The sequence below is a fragment of the Syngnathus typhle genome, linkage group LG18 (assembly GCF_033458585.1).
Source record: "Syngnathus typhle isolate RoL2023-S1 ecotype Sweden linkage group LG18, RoL_Styp_1.0, whole genome shotgun sequence".
In the NCBI taxonomy this organism is placed as follows: Eukaryota; Metazoa; Chordata; class Actinopteri; order Syngnathiformes; family Syngnathidae; genus Syngnathus; species Syngnathus typhle.
In genome coordinates, this window is record NC_083755.1 from 2,962,740 (window position 1) to 2,980,659 (window position 17,920).

Sequence of the window (17,920 nt, forward strand, 5' to 3'; positions counted from 1 at the left end):
TCCTTACTATATGATGTAATTGACTGAAGCTTAATTAAAAGTTTTGAATTGAACAATTGTTTCAGTTAAGGTCAAAGAAATACAAATTAATCTCAGAGAGTTTGAGTTCATATTTTGATATCTGATTCCAAAGAAGTCATGACCCTAAATTACTGCAACACACATATTTGTAAATAGTACTAATATAGCAAATTTGGAATTGCACATTTTGATCCTTGTTGCCGTGATGTTTGAATGCATCATAAGGCAATATGTAACGCTCCAGCTTGTCATTTTAACGATGCTGTGAGATTCACTTCTTCAATTTATCAATTGATTAGAACTCACTTGAGTGTTGTGTTACAACAAGCATTTGTGATGAAATATTTAACAGAATAATATTTGACACAATAATGGGTGAGTCCACATCAACAAGTGAATAAAGGTGCTTGCTTCCATACGTGCCATCTCTGAGGTGGTCGGGTACTGCCCTCTATCCCCGCCTCGTGTTTTCCCTCGTTTTTATGTGTATGTCCTGCCCATCCTCTTCCTTTCAAACCTCAGTTTACCATAACAATAGCTGCCTGCCGAGACGCACATCGACCACCACAGACTACTGGCAGGGGCCCATTCACTGCCGCAACCTACCTTGTCTAATAAAGGACCCGGCAGGCCTGTTGGCTCAGCACCGCGCTTGTTGTGTCTGTGTCGCCTGCGAGACTTACCGTGGACGTACAGATGTTGGGTTTATGTACTGGGGTGAACAAGAAGGGGTTTTATGTACCCAGTAGGATGGCGTTTCACTCTGAAAGGACAGGAAAAGTGTTGAGGACAAATTGTTCTTGAGTGTTATTTGAAAGGAAAGGATGGGTGACCATATTGTTTGAAGATCACACGTGTCTGACAAGTATGTTGCTGTTTACCTTCCACGTTCAGAACTCGACACAAACATGAAAAATCGCTTGCGCTTCCAAGCTCCACAATGCTCTTTTCATACCGATAAATGGCCCAAAACACTATGTAGTGACTATAAGCAGCACAGGGAATGACTTATTGACGTGAGTACATTGATCGAAAGCGTTACAAAAGAAAATGTTGTTTTGTGTGATTCGTGTAACCCAACTCTTTGTGGTAAAATGAATATCCCAGAAAGTTGGCTCATCCTATTTTGAGCCTATTTGGGCTATTTTTGACCCAAATGTGTGTAGTAGGCTCCAGTTCAACAAAAACCATGAAGAGGATAAGCGTCGGTGAAAATAGATGGATGAAACTCTGACGAATCGCAATCACATTCTGAATTTATGGCGTCCTACAGATAATTGCCCCGAAAGGGCACAGAACACTACAACAAAACATCTCCCCGGTTAATGACTGGAGATCAGACAAGTTAGCGGGGCGACTGCAGCCTCTTTAGCAGCAACATGATTGGCCTCGTCTCAAGAGCCGCTTTCCCTTAAAATCAGTCATTTTTTCGTGGGGACTTTGTAAGATTTTGGTTTGATTGAAGAAGTGTTTGTGTGCTCAAACGTTATGTGTGTGCGCATACCTCAGACCTTGGGAGGGATGCTCGTACAAGTCCAAACTTGCCACAAAGGCTGTCGGAAATGAAAGATGACGGCAGGGCGAAGGAGGATGTTCGCAGCTAAATCCTACAAGGACAAACATACACCCAACGGTCACACAAACGTCGCGATATCCGATCCAGCGCACCACAATTATTGGCTTTTTTTTTCCATCTGTCGCCCTGTTAAACAGAGACATGAGAGAACAAAGACCGAGGAGCTTATCTGGAGGAAAAGTTACATCCAACGATTATTGACGCAGGTGACCAACAGTAAAGGAGAGTTGAAGATAAACCTGCCGACAAGATTCAGACTCTGTGTGTGTTCCTACTGCGTCTTATTAGAACGACAGGCCCAATGTTTGTGGATATCCGCTGATATGCAACCAGAAGGAAAGAGGCTGCCGTTGATTTTTCCTTAATCCCTTTAAAAACGTATTGACATAAACTGGGGGTCATCTATTGGTGGCATGGGGTCGCGTGCGGAATTTTCCACTGGCTTCCCCCAACACGGGACAGAGGAGAAAATGGCTAGACATCGTTTACTCATTTCAAGTCAGCGATACATCTTTTATTAGAGCCATTATCTTGAAGTTACATGACACATTAAGGCTAGAAAAAGTTTGAAATGATTTATCTTTGAATATTGGTGTGTAGACTTTTATAGCCATGTAAAAATAAGGTCAAGGTAGTCACCGTTCTGTACACAAACCGGTACTTCAACAGCAAACTAAAACAATTACCTTGTTTGTATGTCTTTAAATTTGTGTGTCACACGAGTCCTCTGACAGCTCAGGCAGGTCCAGACTCGCCTCGTACAATGATTAGCCCCGCTTGTCTTACACTGGAGACAATGGCCTCTTCCTTTGAGCATCTCTGTTGACCCACTGTTGACCAGCTGAAACGTAGCGAAACCAAACTGTGGAATCAAAGTTTTCCATTCGAAACAATGGGACAATGCAACGTGTGAAATAATTAAACCAATTGTGGTTTGGTGTCATTTTGCATTGCACAAATGACACATTTTGACTTGATATGTTTTTAAGATGATGGCTCAAGCATGTAAAGTGCAGTTATTGTAATTGCGAGTATAGTGGTACAGTTCCTAATAATACAGAATAAAAAAAATAAAACATCCTGTCCTTCATATACGTAACATCTTCCAGCTGAATTTATGATTTCCTCTGCGAAATATTTCTGCTTGGCTTTTTTTTCAGCAGGGCTTGGTCTCTACCGACTTCGAAAAGCCACATTGTACTCCTCCGTGCGAGTTTGACGTCGTTGAAATACAAGTGATGTATTCCATACATGCCCGCTTCTGCCAAAACAACAACAAAACATAAACAGCCACTTGAAATGTGCATGGGAATAGACAAGGGCATTAAAAAGAAATTGGGCACTTGGGCCTGCAGTGAATTTTCTATGCATGTTAAAAAGCAGGCAGAACTTTCATTTGTCATTCCAGGTGGTGTCCAGGACCATGTGGCTTCAGGGGGCCGATGAGATTACTTTCCATCGAAGCGGGCATAGGTGGGATCTTTGGACAGGTGCATAGCAGGCCTGCTTAGCCCCCCCCCCCCCCCCCCCCACACACACACACAAGAATCAGCACTCAGGCCATCAGGTTAAGGAGGCCAATCAAAAGTGGGAGGCATATATGTGTGTGTGTGTGTTGTGCTAGACTAGCCACAATGATGAGAGAGGGTCTGTCAGCGGCCACCTGTTAGCCAGCTGACGGGGTCTTGTTTCAGAGTCAACTTTCAATTTCTCTCATATAGATTCCCCCCAATATTTTACTATGAACATGAAGTTGAATGGTAGAGAGGAGAGGGGGCTAGTGTCTTGCGCCGTCTTGTTTGATGCTGGCTTGAAGCTAGCACCCACTTGATGTGGTATTACCATCACTATAGGGGTTGTAATAGATCTAGAGGGTCTGCAGCTGGGGGGTGGAGAAGAGGATTGGGTTGGGGCCACATTGGAAAATCCAAAATGAGGGTTGAGTGATGAAGGTAAGAAGGCATGCAGTGGACAGGAGGAGGGGACGTGACTAAGTAGAGGAGATCATTTCGCATGTCTGGTGGGGGCTGGAAATAAATTGAAGGAGGACTACTAATTCATCAATGAAGCAAACAAAATAATCAACAGAAAAAAAAAGATTATCCAAATAATCGTTAGTTGCAGCCCTATGATATTCAAAATAGTGTCCCCCCTGATAACATAGCTTTTTTCAGATATCTGTGTGCGAGGTTTAGTTGCCTGGTGTGCAGTTGAGAGCTGCCAACTATATATACTTTTTTTCACGATCGTCCCACCGCGCTCAGCCATGTCATTTGCTGTCCTGTTTCCTCTCCTCTCCACTTCATTGGGAGACTTTGCGAATGTATTCATATACTCCCCAAACATGAAGTGAAATGTCAAACGTTGGGCCAATCAATAACAGTGGCTAGACAGAAATAAAGGTCTCCATCATTCTATTTTTTATGTGCAGGAAAGGGAAGGGGGGAAAAAAGACAGATAGTGCAGTGAATCCCTTAAGAGAAGATCGGCGTCCTTCCTAAGCAAGATGATGATGTCGCTGTTGCTTGTGATGCAAATCACTGCTTTCTGTGTTTATGCTGCTCAGACTCTCAGTGCTACCTCTCTGGCCCAAGTACACACTTAGACTCATTTACGGACAAAATTTAATGAATGCAAGCGCAATGGCGCGTGTGTGCGTGCGCCATAATAGCATGTGCACACACAAAGCCAGCAGCATAACACACAGGGAGCACTGAGGGCACCAATAAGAGTTCAGCACACCAGTGTACCCTCTTGCTTGAATAATTCAAATCAGCCAAATTCAAATCAGCCATGTTGTGGTGAATGATGCATGGATTAAGATTCAGTTGGGTTTTTGTTGCCATCTAGTGGACATTCACGATATTGCAGGCACTCCTTGCACCTAACGGACCAAAAGGATGATGAAGGACTTCAGGCCCTTACGTACAATTCCGATAACATCTCGTGCTCCAGTGGCGCAATCGGTCAGCGCGCGGTACTTATAAGACAGTAGCCAGCGGAGAAATGCCGAGGTTGTGAGTTCAAGCCTCACCTGGAGCATTTATATTAATTGGCAATTTTAATTTCTGACTTTTGTTTAAATAAAGGTGATATCACTGAGAGTGGACTGTTTAGTGATAAAGACTTGATGGAGTCTATAATCCCACATTGTGCTTTGAAAAAACGTATTTTCATGTAAAAACATCCCATTCTATTCCATTAAAGCCTATTTTACGTCATTATAATTCACCTGCATTTTTTTAAAACTTATTTCATCATCATAAAACAGAAAAATCAATAATAAATCCAAACATTGCTTTTGCAATACTTGAAGACCAACTTTACCTTTTCAAGTTATTGATTGTCATCTGTTTTGGGCTTAAAAAGTCAGCCCAGCAAAGGTCAAACCACATCTTTATTTACGCCTTCCTGCCCTGCCTTCCTGTTTAGATAACTTCATCAGATCGGCGTGGGTGTGATTTGCAGCGTTCTTTTGTGTTTCGGTTTGAATTATATGTCTGATGGAAAAGTGTGATGTAATTTGATCTAAATTGTCAATTTATTGATAGCAATGTGCGAATTTGTTTCAGGAACTTCACCAATATATGTGCTCATCAATATATGTGCTCCAGTGGCGCAATCGGTCAGCGCACGGTACTTATAAGACAGTAACCAGTTGAGCAATGCCGAGGTTGTGAGTTCGAGCCTCACCTGGAGCAGTTTGTACTTTATATACCGTAAGACTTTCTTGAACTAATAGATTATGAATGGTGGTTTTGTTTGGAAAAGTGTAATGTAATTTGATCTAAATTGCCAGAATTTTAAGCAATGTACGAATTTGGTTCAGGAACTTAAGCTAAACTAAAATATCCGCCATACGTGCTCCAGTGGCGCAATCGGTCAGCGCACGGTACTTATATGACAGTAGCCAGTTGAGCAATGCCGAGGTTGTGAGTTCGAGCCTCACCTGGAGCAGTTTGTACTTTATATACGGTAAGACTTTCTTGAACTAATAGATTATGACTGCTGGTTTTGTTTGGAAAAGTGTAATGTAATTTAATCTAAATTGTCAGAATTTTAAGCAATGTACAAATTGGGTTCAGGAACTTCAGCTAAACTAAACCTTCAACCATACGTGCTCCAGTGGCGCAATCGGTCAGCGCACGGTACTTATATGACAGTAACCGGTTGAGCAATGCCGAGGTTGTGAGTTCGAGCCTCACCTGGAGCAGTATGTACTTTATATACCGTAAGACTTTCTTGAACTAATAGATTATGACTGGTGGTTTTGTTTGGAAAAGTGTAATGTAATTTGATCTAAATTGTCAGAATTTTAAGCAATGTACAAATTGGGTTCAGGAACTTCAGCTAAACTAAAACTTCGACCATACGCGCTCCAGTGGCGCAATCGGTCAGCGCACGGTACTTATATGACAGTAACCAGTTGAGCAATGCCGAGGTTGTGAGTTCGAGCCTCACCTGGAGCAGTATGTACTTTATATACCGTAAGACTTTCTTGACCTAATAGATTATGACTGGTGGTTTTGTTTGGAAAAGTGTAATGTAATTTGATCGAAATTGTCAGAATTTTAAGCAATGTACAAATTAGGTTAAGGAACTTCAGCTAAACTAAAACATTCACCATACGTGCTCCAGTGGCGCAATCGGTCAGCGCACGGTACTTATATGACAGTAACCAGTTGAGCAATGCCGAGGTTGTGAGTTCGAGCCTCACCTGGAGCAGTTTGTATTTTATATACTGTAAGACTTTCTTGAACTAATAGATTATGACTGGTGGTTTTGTTTGGAAAAGTGTAATGTAATTTCATCTAAATTGTCAGAATTTTAAGCAATGTACGAATTTGGTTCAGGAACTTCAGCTAAACTAAAATGTCCACCATACGTGCTCCAGTGGCGCAATCGGTCAGCGCACGGTACTTATATGACAGTAACCAGTTGAGCAATGCCGAGGTTGTGAGTTCGAGCCTCACCTGGAGCAGTTTGTATTTTATATACTGTAAGAATTTCTTGTACTAATAGATTACGGTTTTGTTTGTGGGTGTGAACATAAGACACTCGTTTTGTTTTATATTAAAAGAAAAAACTGCATATTTTTTGAGTGATTTGGAAGGGACAGCACAATAACTTTTTTTTTTTTTACCTTAGTGAAAAGATATCATTTTCTTCCGGGTGTTGTTGAACACACGCCAAAGCATCACTGTCCAATCAGAGGTTTGAGCTCAATGCAGCAGGCATGTCATGTGGGCCACGCAGATTACATCCTTTAATCTGCCTGTCATGAAAATCCAACCACAGATGTTAAAAAAAAAAAAAAAAAAGAGATGATGGTGTAACAAATGTATCGATGGGTGTTGGGAATACGACAAGGCATTCTATCTTCAGCTTGATGGAGAGTTGAGAAGACGAAACCAACAAGTGTTAAGTGAGTGTTTGAATGCTTATGTTTTGGTTAGTGCATTTAGGAGCATCGTCGTGCAGTAAGCAAAAGGATGTGGTTGCACTTTGGTTTTCGTTTACTTTTTTAGGCGTGACGCGCTGAAGCTAATCGTCAGTTTGGGAAAATTTGTGTAGTTGAAGTAAATTTAATGTGACATTCTGAGAAATGAATGGTACTACGGCCTTGGTGACTCAAAATTTGAAGGTAAATGCTGATGATACATTCAAAGTGATTTTACATGACTGAAAAATAGAAGTGGTTAAGTAGGAAAACCCCTTTAACGCTTCAAGAAACATTTGACAGCTTTTGCTTTCATTTCTGTAGCTGGGGTGTTTGTTTTTGCAAGTAGTAACTCTTGAGGCATGAATGCTTTGTTTTCCAGCTAGTAACATGGCTGAGACAGGCACCGGGAAAAAAACAACTTGGCTCAAATTTGACATCCCAATCATCCAGCTGACATCTGATGACATGTCCACACAAAAGGAGGTAAACGCAAACAAAGATTTATTGTGTTTTCAGTTATGAGTACCACACTCACAGAATGAATTAAATGTAGATTTTACAAGTCTTGAAGCTGCTAGCAAGATTTGAATGTAGCCTCACTTCTCACGCCCCTCAGATAGCATGAATGAGTTTGGTGTATTGCCCGAAATGAAATTTGTTTGTTTGAGATTGTATCTTTTTTTTTTTTTTTTTAATGCACAATCAATCAAAACGTAAGGGAGACATTCAATTTACCTGATGATACGATGAGCAGGTGGTTGCAGCTGTATGCAGGAAGCCACTCATGCAGATGTCCACATTTTAAACACCAATTCTCCCTTGAAATAAAGAATACAATGTTCCATTAAATTCATTATTAACTTTGTTTCTAACTGGATTTAAATAACTGGGCAATAAACTATAATAGTCACCTGTGTGAAGCATCTTTTTATTATTTGCTCGTAAGCAAATAATTGACATAGCCTTTGGTCTTTAGATAGCACTGTAGTTTTTTGGCCACATGACGGCGCCAGAATATTACTGTTAGCAACCCACCACTGAGAGAATATTGTATTAGAAATGTATTGTTAAAATGCAAACATTGTAAAAATAAGATGGTAACATACTGTATATCGAGATTAAAAACCCGAGTAGAGAAAAAAATGCAGTCTAGCTTAGTTAGCTTCAATTAGCACCTAACAAGCTAGCGTAGTGACTAAGCACTCGCGATTATCATTCGCGTCATGGTAATCGTTTACTTGCGTTTCGTTTTCCTAATTTTTTCAGTAAACTACAATGCAACATGAAAAATAATGTTTAATACTTCCAGGACTCCGGTTGGTTTAAACCAAATTCTAAATTAAAACATATTTAAGCTAAAACATGTTGTTATAACACATTAGCATTTAAGCTTACCCTCTTAGCAATTTACCAGACCACAGAATGAGCGCTCAGTCGATGGAGAAAAGCTCCTCACATCAATATACACGTACAATTCATTGTCCTAACAAACACGAAACTCGTTAGATATTGATATGAGTGAATTAATTACTGTTTTACATGATTTTCACGGGAAAACGATTGCTTACCAGAATGTCTCCTTGACAATAAGATATGCGCTACAAGTGGCGGAGTGAGGTATTACTTCTGAATGGCCCATGTTTTCCAATCATAGGTTTTATGTGGTTTATAGATGGATTTATGTTTTTCGGAATGATATCGGCTTATGAAAAGGAAAATAAATTCTAATTGATTCTTTAAACCCAGTCCTATAATATGAACTGATTAGCTCCTGTTTGCAAATTGTGTGTTGCAGCCACTCAAACGGCAACGCAGTGTCAGCATGCCTGCAGAAAACCCTCAGGCCTGCCTGGCTGCCTTAGAAACATCCCAAAACTACCTCAGACCTCCTCTGGAGAGGGTGCCCTCCATCACATCATCCAAGGGGTTAGACACACACATACATGCAACCGAACAACCTCCCCAGCTGCCAATTCCTCTCTTATTATTCACTCCTTTTCATAAATAAATCCTGCAAAAGTTTTAACTTCTTCTAAATTGTCTTGCTGCTATTGCACCACTTTCTACTGCTCCCTTTTTTTCTTCTCTCTTCTTTTGGCAACGAGGCAGTGAAAAAAAAGTGCGCTTTGAGCGTGTCAACACAATTCCCCCCAAAGGCCGACAGTGCCCCAGGAGGGTGTCCACCATCCGAAGGCGGTCGTGCATCCCCAAAATACTGACTCGCCGACGTTCCTCTATACCCAAACAGATTATCAGGTAGAGAAATCTGTTTTTTTTTTCCTCACAAACTAAAATATCAACGAGTATCTTGGGTGATTCCAAGCATCCAGCATAAAACAAAACTTCCTGAAAGAAGTGACATATTTCCTATATGTAGGTGTCAGCGCAATTGTGTGTGTGTTTGTGTGCATAAGTGTGTGTCTCCGCGTGTCATGTCCAGGCAAGACTTGATCCCCACCCTCCTTTTCTTCTCCTCCCTGCTATGTGTGATTCCTCGCTCGTTCCTTTTAATCCTGCTGTGTTATGGAGTTCTGGTATGTTAGCGGCATAACACATGTTTACACACACACACACACACACACACACACACACACACACATAGAGATAATAAGGCAAAAGCGACACACAGACCTCATTCACACCGGGGGCTCCAAAGAGGGAGCCACATTGACTTTGACGAGGAACAGAGACTCTCATCTTGTTTTGTCAGGAAGTTTAATCCTTTTTGGCTGAATTCCACAGACACTTTCTCACACACTGAGACACAAAGCTCTGTCATGCTGCCGACACAAGGTCAGAGCATTTAGGATCCTTCAATTCCTTGAGAGCGCGTCCGGGACTACTTCATCTCCTTCCTTTTCTCAAACCTTTGATTAAATGAGCCCAACTGTGGATGTCAAACAGAGTCTGGACATGCGGTGATTATCCCCACTGGATATCAGGAAATCGGGATTTGTTTAGATTCACTGGATCTGACTTGAAGGAGTCGTTTTTGGGGACAGTGTGTTAGCCACGCTGGTAATGGAGGTGATAAAGCTCCATACTCACTGCCCCACTCAGGTATGAGCCGCAGCCAGGAACCTTACTGGGGCTCCATCAACAGGTAAGTAGGCTTTGGGACATCATATATATTTCTACATTTCCACTTTATTAGGATTTTGTACATGGATCACGTGCGAGTGAATGTAACGTTTGCCTGTCGGTGCTTGTGTGCATAGTTGCTTATCTAAACACCCACAAACACATAATAGATTCTAAAACCTCCATTCATGACAATAATTTTGTTTATTTTGAATATGGTGCATCATGGTATGTATTCACATTCAGTATTTTGGACTAATTATGGTGTGGATAAGATTTTTAAGTTGTTCCTAGGCTCCTCCAGCTGGGGTCCTTCACCAGATGATGGCTGTGTGTTTATTACTGAGTGTGCTTCTCTCCAAACATTTCACCACTATGGCGTCACAGTTGATAGATACACATAGGTAGACTGTATATACAGTGGAATCTTGTTTTTGTGGTTTGAAAGTTTCCACTAGTTCTGACTGGAATCGAAATGCACCAAAAAATCCTATCACAGGAAGTTTCTTTCATTTTCTTTTCAGGGGTACGGCGGACTGGTTTGGTGTGAGCAAGGACAACGACAGCAGCCAGCGATGGAGGAGGAGGAGCCTGCAGCACTGCGGCCATCTCTATGGGGGTCTAAAGGCTCAGGTGATGAGGGGCATGGAGCTACCCAGCCAGGACAACCTCTCCCTGACCAGCACTGAGACTCCCCCTCCCCTCTTTCTCCCACCCCTCCACCCTAGTCACCATCACTATGGCATGCCGAGGGTAGGCTTTTTTTTAGTACCTCTTCAGTTGACGCCCTCAAAGTAGGAAGCAAGTTTGGTTAGTTCAAGTAGTATGTGTAGTATTAGTTATATGGAATCACATTTGTTTGTATGAATGGTTAAATGTTGATCATGATATTGTAAATGTATTGTGTGTGCACAGGTTGTAGACCCCCTGGCTCGGGGTCGAGCTTTCCGCACGGTGGAAGAGATTGATGGCATCGGCGTGCTGCCAACTCTCCCCAACGCCTGCGCGGCCTCCCTTTGCTCATTTTCCAGCTCGCGTTCGGCCATCAGCAGGTTGCCACGGCGACGCAAACGGGAGTCAGTTGCCGCCATGAGCCTCAAAGCTGCCTCGGCATTGATGAAGGTGCTTTGCAAAACACATTTTGGTTCTTCAGTTGTCCATCAGGCAAATATATTTAACCGTTTGCGTGGACAGGGGCGTGCAGTCGGTGAAAGCGTGACAGGACGCTATCGCAGGCGGAGTTTCCTGCACCCCAGTTTTTTTGAAGATGACACAGTGGACTTCCCTGATGATTTGGACACATCTTTTTTCACTGGAGTGAGCACATACACAAATGCTTCCTGTCAGAAAGTGAGACTTGCCTGACTTCGTTGTCGTGCACTTCAGGAGGGTCTGCCAGATGAGCTCTCCAGCTATGCAGATGAAGTTTTTGAGACGGCATCCGAGGCCGCGCGCCATCATCTTGATGACGGCGATCTCACTGGAAGTGCGCTTGATAGGAACGAACTGGAGAGGAGTCACCTGATGTTGTGAGTTTACTGTAGATGTTCTAAAAAGTACAGAAAATAGATGAATGGATGGTGCTCTTATTTCCAGGCCGTTAGAACGAGGATGGCGCAAAGCTAAAGACGGCTCACTCGTCCAACCCAAAGTGCAAGTGAACCAAGAAGTGATGAGTCAGCAGCGTGGGCAAAGGATCACAATGCCCGTCAAGAAGCTGTTCGCCCGAGAGAAGAGGCCTTACGGGCTCGGCATGGTCGGCCGTCTCACCAACCGAACGTACCGAAAGCGCATTGATAGCTTTGTCAAGAGACAGATTGAAGACATGGACGACCACAGGTACAAAATACCCAGAAAATCTACTTCTTTTTTAAAATATTTATTTATTTATTTATTTATTTATTTATTTATTTATTTATTTATTTATTTATTTATTTATTTATTTATTTATTTATTTATTTATTTATTTATTTATTTATTTATTTATTTATTTATTTATTTATTTATTTATTTATGCATTGGCGGCTCGGTGGCGCACTGGCTAGCACGTCCACCTCACAGTAAGGAGGGTGCGGGTTCGATTCCACCTCCGGCCCTCCCTGTGTGGACTTTGCATGTTCTCCCCGTGTCCGCGTGGGGTTTCTCCGGGCACTCCGGTTTCCTCCCACATCCCCAAAAACATGCTTGGTAGGCTGATTGAGCGCTCCAAATTGCCCCTAGGTGTGAGTGTGAGTGTGTGTGCGGATGGTTGTTCATCTCTGTGTGCCCTGCGATTGGCTGGCAACCAGTTCAGGGTGTCCCCCGCCTACTGCCCGATAACAACTGGGATAGGCTCCGGCAAGCCCGCGACCCCCATGGGGATAAAGCGGTACAGAAAATGGATGGATGGATGGATGGATGGATGGATGGATGGATGGATGGATGGATGGATATTTATTTATTTATTTATTTATTTATTTATTTATTTATTTATTTATTTATTTATTTATTTATTTATTTATTTATTTATTTATTTATTTATTTATTTATTTATTTATTTATTTATTTATTTATTTATATTCACCAGGCCGTTCTTCAGCTACTGGATCACTTTTGTCCATTTACTGATAACCATCCTGGCTGTCACTATCCACGGCATCGCTCCAGTGGGCTTCTCACAACATGAGACTGTGGATTCGGTCAGTAACATATTTATATAATTGACCCTAGGAAGCATTCAGTGTAAAATAAGTAAATGCTACTTTAACATAAAAAACACTTTTCAGGTGTTAATGAACAAGGGTGTATATGAAAACGTGAAATTTGTACAACAACAGAATTTCTGGATTGGTCCAAGCTCGGTGAGTACCTACCTATCAACCTATACTGCATTGATTATTTTAAAGCTATATTTTATATTCCTATTTTTTTTGGAAGGAGGCGCTAATCCATCTGGGAGCCAAATTTTCCCCTTGCATGCGTCAGGATCAAGAGATCCACAAACTGGTGCAAGACAAGATGGTCAAAGAAAGAGAGTCGGGCTGCTGCGTGAGGAATGATCGCTCGGGATGTTTGCAGACTTTGCAAGAAGAGTGTTCGGTTAGTGCACTTATGACCTTTTCTGGAAAGCACCTTACCTTTAATGACAATAAATACTAGTTCTGTCTTCTAGACCACATTGGCATTATGGGTAAAGTGGCCTCAGCATCCCAGTGCTCCTTACTTGAACGGTAAATTACGTCAATATGGCGCAGTTTGCCATCAGGATCCCAGGTAAAATCAAATTGGTGTGTATGTTATTATTAACATGCATCACATGTTTTTACCTAGAAAGAAGTAAACAAAATGTTTCACCCCCCTCACATCATCTATTTTGTAGGATTTGCCAGGAACCTGCCTCTGTCTCGCCTCACGAATGGCCTGAAGACATTACCAAGTGGCCAGTGAGTATGGAGAATCTAGTGGTGAAATTAAAAAATAAATAATAATAAATAAATACAAATAAAAACAATCATCATGATCAACATAAAACCTAGAGATGAAACACAACTGTATTTTACTGTTAAAGTTAAATATAATTGAGCTGCACATAGCGACTTTTTCCTTTACCACTAGAGGGAGCCCTTAACTACAGTCCAATCTATGTGACCCCCAGGTTTGCACGCGATACAGTTTTGTGAACCACACCAATCTTCCCCACATCGATTGCACCATCACGGGCCGGCCCTGCTGCATTGGAACCAAAGGCCGGTAAGGATCCAATGTGAATCTATATTTATTTGTATTATATGTTCCAAGTCTTTTATTGGTGTTGTTTATTTACTGTAATTATTAATATTCGAAATTTAACAATACCCTGACTAAAGCAATCCTATTTGCATACTGATTAAAATATTATATCTGATAGATGTGAAATCACTTCCAGAGAGTACTGTGACTTCATGCAGGGCTACTTCCATGAAGAAGCCACTCTCTGCTCACAGGTAGACTACACATACACTAGTAAATTTGTTTAAATTGTTTTTTAAAACAGCAACATGAAGTTGAAGTTAGCCTCAAATTAGCGCAACGATTCTTTCTCCACTAGGTGGCGTGCATGGATGACGTGTGTGGCCTCCTGCCTTTCCTCAACCCCGAAGTCCCAGACCAGTTTTCCCGACTGTGGCTGTCCCTCTTCCTTCATGCTGGGTGATCTTACACCCTCATTGGTTAATCTTCAAACAAACCTAACTCTGCATTATTCCAAAAAATATTTTTATCATTATCCTCTGTAGGATTCTTCACTGCCTGGTGTCAGTGTTGTTCCAAATGACAGTTCTTCGAGATCTGGAAAAGCTAGCCGGCTGGCTGCGGATCTCCATCATCTACATGCTTAGTGGCATCACAGGCAACTTGGCTTCTGCTATTTTTCTGCCTTACAGAGCGGAGGTACAGAAATAATCTGTTTCAAGAAGTGTTATGTAGGCTGAATGTCCCAATACGTTTGTCTTTGTCCCACATCTCTTTCTTTCAATTAGGTGGGTCCTGCTGGCAGCCAGTTTGGCATCCTGGCATGTCTCTTTGTGGAGCTCTTTCAGACCTGGCAGATCCTGGAGAGGCCGTGGCGGGCGTTTGGAAAGCTGATTGCCATCTCTGTATTCTTCTTCTCCTTCGGATTGCTTCCTTGGATAGACAACTTTGCCCATGTCTGTGGTTTTGTCTCAGGATTCTTCTTATCCTTTGCCTTCTTGCCGTATATCAGGTGAATGATGATGTTGCACTGATAGATGAAAAGATTCCAACTACAGATTCATAAATGTCATTCTTTGCTGTTTCAGTTTTGGACGCTCAGACATGTACCGCAAGAGGGTCCAGATTTGTGTGTTCCTTCTGGTTTTTGCAGCTTTGCTCTCTTCATTGGCAGTCTTCTTCTATGTTTACCCCGTAAAGTGCGACTGGTGCGAGTACCTCACCTGCATCCCAATCACGGACAAGTTTTGCGAGAAATATGACTTGAACGCAAAACTCCTTTGACCCATGTCGGCTTGCATTGCAGCATTTTGACATGAAGAGATTCTGCTGCAGAATAAGGCTTTTTTTTATTTTTATTTTTTATTTTTTTTACAAGGTCAATGACTCCAATTTTCAGTTTTCATTTGCTTGTCAGCAACAGTTTGAACCATTCTGATCCAAAAATACCAAACAAATGCAATTTTGAAGATGTATATGAACATAGTAAATATTAACTTTTTTGCACTTATTTTTCCAATAAAAAAATATATTTCAGTACAGAAGTGTATGAAATATTCTTCAGCAAAGTTAATGCATCAATTCATTCTTCCCATCCAACCTCAAAGGAAATAAACTAATTAAAATATCGTGCAGCTCTTTTCTGTTGGACATTTAAATAAACATTTTACTGAGCTGAGTAAACACTGGCACCAGAACTCCTGACTCATTGTATAAATGCCATGTGAATATATGATAAGGTTATTGGCATGCGACTATGTACTCATAACGTCACGTCATGAGACCCTTAAGCAGTATCAGAAACCGGCTGAGCGTTTCACGCCCATTGGTTGCCCCGTGCAGCTTTGCAAGATAGCAGCAGTTATCTGCAAAAACCTACTCTGCAAAATTAATTCCTGAGCACTATATATTTGCTCTGCATGTAATATTTGACCTCTTGGAGAAATGAAAGTGAATGTAGAAGAATCGTCACCTAATCGAATAAACGTTACGTGAGCTCGATTTTGGTCAGACATCAATTTTCATCTGAATGCAATTATCACAGAGTCACAAATTTTTATTTATGGAGATGACCTTAATATAAACTCCAGTTTCCACATTGTGTCACATTGACAAAATGGAATCCTCATGCAAATAATGCACATCATACAGAAGATAGCATTCAGCCCCCACCCACATGTTGTTCTCCGATAACACAGTCAAGGGAAAACACCCCCACTACTTTGCACCCTTTACTACTACTTCTAGTTTACTTCGCAAAGAAGGAAAAAATTCATTCTCTTTATGAAATCTATGTGTTTCTTTCCTTTCATGTGCAGTATCTCACAATGCTGTCTAAGAAGGAGAAAGAGCTACTTGAAAATGAATGGGGGAAACTGACTCCTGTGGCTGAATACATTGGAGCTGATGCGCTTCTTCGGTAAGTTCAAAATTCTAGGTCAAGAAAATTTGGGTGATACAAAAATGTAAGGAGAAATTGTGGGGCAGTGATATTGATGTCAGGATTTTGGACCTCCTGGAATTTGATCTTAAAAGTGTTAAATACATACAATACTGAATGGCTTTATGGAGATATGCCTCAGCATTTATTTTGAAATTCTTGATAAAGGCATTTAGCTCACTGGATAGGTTTATTCGCATTCATTTATTTAAAAAAAAAACATTGCTAGTAAGATTTTCATGTCAGGTTATGCTAGCACTAGCATAAAAGCTAGAGAGAATGTCTTCATTGTAATTGTCTGTATCTAATTAAGAATGAATTGATTTTTGTGTATTTTGCATCAATTTAGGAAAAGTCATCAAATTTTAAAGTGAAAGAATGACATGTATTTTGACAGCTTCAAACTGAGCTAGCTAGAATGTTGGGTTAAGCTGGAGCCAAATAAACAATTGATCCTGCTTGTTTAAAAGATATTGAAAGCATTCCATATCTCGTATGGTTATAATTATATTTTTATATCGATTTGTGATTTTCAGAATGTTTACGACCTTTCCCGGCAGCAAAACGTACTTTTCCCACCTAGACATCAGTCCAGGCTCCGATCACCTCTTCATCCACGGGAAGAAAATTGTCCAAGCCATTGTTGAGGGGGCCCAAAACATCAGCAGTTTAACAGAAACTCTGGCACCACTTCAGACTTTGCACGCCTACGTGCTGCGGATAGATCCGTCCAACTTCAAGGTGACCTCATGACCTTATAATTTTTGATTATCACGCATTGTTTTACCCTTACTCCTTTTTTTTTCTCTCATCTTCTCCTGCAGAACTTCTCCCACTGTATGCTCGTGGCTTTGGCGGTTCACATGGGTGAAAACTTTACAGAGGTTTTGCACGCCGCAATGGACAAGTACCTCTCAGCTTTTGCAGCGGTGCTAGCCGAGAAATACAGATGAGACGCACAATATACAGAACACTTAATGTACAGTATTTATGTATTTATTATAATAAAATATGTGAAAATAACACAATGTGTGTACTTTCTATTCTCAAATCAGACGGCTGGTATTTATGGGTACACATTTTTATAATACTAATAGTATATAAATAAGAGTGGATCTCGATTTATCCATTGACTGAGAACTCCGATGGAAAAATTGGGAATGAAAACAACATGGAGGATAAAAGATTCTGAGACGCAAGCTAATCCCCATCCAAACTTCCTTTCTTGATATGTACCGTATTTTCCACACTATAAGGCGCACCGGATTGTAAAGCGCATCTTCAATGAATGGCCCATTTTAAAACTTTGTCCATATATAAGGCGCACTGGATTATAAGGAGCATAGAATAAATAACTCAACGTTGCTCAAACGTTAATGCAATCACAATATAGTAACACTCGAAATAGGGAAAACAATGACAACATATCAATAACTCAACGTTGCTCAAACATTAATATCACACAACACGCAAATTAAACACGTACAGCTTACTTTAATAAATTAGTCCTCATCCACGAATCCATATTGGTACATATATAAGGAGCACCGGATTATAAAGCGCACTGTCGGCTTTTGAGAAAATTGGAGGCTTTTAGGTGCACCATATAGTGCGGAAAATACGGTACAGTAAATTGCTGCTCTGGAAAGAT

The 17,920-nt window shown here is 41.0% G+C and overlaps 2 protein-coding genes, 1 long non-coding RNA gene and 7 other non-coding genes across 18 annotated transcripts; 9 read left to right on the forward strand and 1 right to left on the reverse strand.

The window, feature by feature from the left end:
* Positions 1-146: 146 nt before the first annotated feature.
* Positions 147-8,639, reverse strand: LOC133171415 (uncharacterized). Of its 3 annotated transcripts, XR_009718775.1 has the most exons (8): positions 8,609-8,639; positions 8,436-8,523; positions 7,952-8,077; positions 7,776-7,858; positions 6,741-6,872; positions 2,284-2,438; positions 1,526-1,628; positions 147-784 (listed from the first exon to the last, which is right to left on the reverse strand). It is a non-coding gene; the product is annotated as an uncharacterized LOC133171415 (long non-coding RNA). The 3 variants fall into 3 exon arrangements; XR_009718777.1 differs by lacking the exon at positions 7,952-8,077 and having other exon boundaries at positions 8,609-8,632; XR_009718776.1 differs by lacking the exon at positions 7,952-8,077 and having other exon boundaries at positions 8,436-8,635.
* On the forward strand, positions 4,546-4,639 carry trnai-uau (transfer RNA isoleucine (anticodon UAU)). Its single transcript has 2 exons — positions 4,546-4,583; positions 4,604-4,639. It is a non-coding gene; the product is annotated as a tRNA-Ile (tRNA).
* Positions 5,205-5,298, forward strand: trnai-uau (transfer RNA isoleucine (anticodon UAU)). Its single transcript has 2 exons — positions 5,205-5,242; positions 5,263-5,298. It is a non-coding gene; the product is annotated as a tRNA-Ile (tRNA).
* On the forward strand, positions 5,461-5,554 carry trnai-uau (transfer RNA isoleucine (anticodon UAU)). Its single transcript has 2 exons — positions 5,461-5,498; positions 5,519-5,554. It is a non-coding gene; the product is annotated as a tRNA-Ile (tRNA).
* trnai-uau (transfer RNA isoleucine (anticodon UAU)) lies at positions 5,717-5,810 on the forward strand. The gene is made up of 2 exons: positions 5,717-5,754; positions 5,775-5,810. It is a non-coding gene; the product is annotated as a tRNA-Ile (tRNA).
* trnai-uau (transfer RNA isoleucine (anticodon UAU)) lies at positions 5,973-6,066 on the forward strand. Its single transcript has 2 exons — positions 5,973-6,010; positions 6,031-6,066. It is a non-coding gene; the product is annotated as a tRNA-Ile (tRNA).
* On the forward strand, positions 6,229-6,322 carry trnai-uau (transfer RNA isoleucine (anticodon UAU)). The gene is made up of 2 exons: positions 6,229-6,266; positions 6,287-6,322. It is a non-coding gene; the product is annotated as a tRNA-Ile (tRNA).
* Positions 6,485-6,578, forward strand: trnai-uau (transfer RNA isoleucine (anticodon UAU)). Its single transcript has 2 exons — positions 6,485-6,522; positions 6,543-6,578. It is a non-coding gene; the product is annotated as a tRNA-Ile (tRNA).
* On the forward strand, positions 6,821-15,365 carry LOC133171410 (inactive rhomboid protein 1-like). 7 transcript variants are annotated; one of them, XM_061304770.1, is made up of 20 exons: positions 6,821-7,022; positions 7,420-7,523; positions 8,836-8,966; positions 9,150-9,296; positions 10,646-10,874; positions 11,037-11,243; positions 11,316-11,438; positions 11,508-11,650; positions 11,718-11,960; positions 12,688-12,799; positions 12,887-12,961; positions 13,038-13,199; positions 13,273-13,373; positions 13,480-13,543; positions 13,756-13,850; positions 14,026-14,083; positions 14,188-14,288; positions 14,375-14,528; positions 14,618-14,841; positions 14,918-15,365. In XM_061304770.1, the coding sequence occupies exons 2-20, from the start codon at positions 7,428-7,430 to the stop codon at positions 15,111-15,113; spliced, it is 2,661 nt and encodes an 886-aa protein (XP_061160754.1). In that variant the 5' UTR covers positions 6,821-7,022; positions 7,420-7,427; the 3' UTR covers positions 15,114-15,365. The 7 variants fall into 7 exon arrangements, with proteins under 7 accessions (XP_061160754.1, XP_061160753.1, XP_061160752.1 ...); XM_061304769.1 differs by having other exon boundaries at positions 13,041-13,199; positions 14,008-14,083; XM_061304768.1 differs by having other exon boundaries at positions 6,823-7,022; positions 14,008-14,083.
* A 614-nt stretch (positions 15,366-15,979) lies between these two features.
* On the forward strand, positions 15,980-17,297 carry LOC133171414 (hemoglobin subunit alpha-D-like). Its single transcript, XM_061304781.1, has 3 exons — positions 15,980-16,248; positions 16,806-17,010; positions 17,094-17,297. Exons 1-3 carry the CDS (start codon positions 16,157-16,159, stop codon positions 17,220-17,222), a joined length of 426 nt encoding a protein of 141 aa, XP_061160765.1. The 5' UTR covers positions 15,980-16,156; the 3' UTR covers positions 17,223-17,297.
* Positions 17,298-17,920: the final 623 nt, after the last annotated feature.

What these genes read in the sequence shown, in the direction of transcription:
- LOC133171410 (XM_061304768.1), top strand. Translation starts at nt 7,428, where the DNA reads ATGGCTGAGACAGGCACCGGGAAAAAAACAACTTGGCTCAAATTTGAC. An exon ending in GAGAGGAGTCACCTGATGTT is followed by an intron (nt 11,651 to 11,717) that starts GTGAGTTTACTG and finishes TCTTATTTCCAG; the next exon opens with GCCGTTAGAACGAGGATGGC. An exon ending in TCTGGATTGGTCCAAGCTCG is followed by an intron (nt 12,962 to 13,037) that starts GTGAGTACCTAC and finishes TTTTTTTGGAAG; the next exon opens with GAGGCGCTAATCCATCTGGG.
- LOC133171414 (XM_061304781.1), top strand. Translation starts at nt 16,157, where the DNA reads ATGCTGTCTAAGAAGGAGAAAGAGCTACTTGAAAATGAATGGGGGAAA. An exon ending in GGAGCTGATGCGCTTCTTCG is followed by an intron (nt 16,249 to 16,805) that starts GTAAGTTCAAAA and finishes TGTGATTTTCAG; the next exon opens with AATGTTTACGACCTTTCCCG. An exon ending in TAGATCCGTCCAACTTCAAG is followed by an intron (nt 17,011 to 17,093) that starts GTGACCTCATGA and finishes CTTCTCCTGCAG; the next exon opens with AACTTCTCCCACTGTATGCT.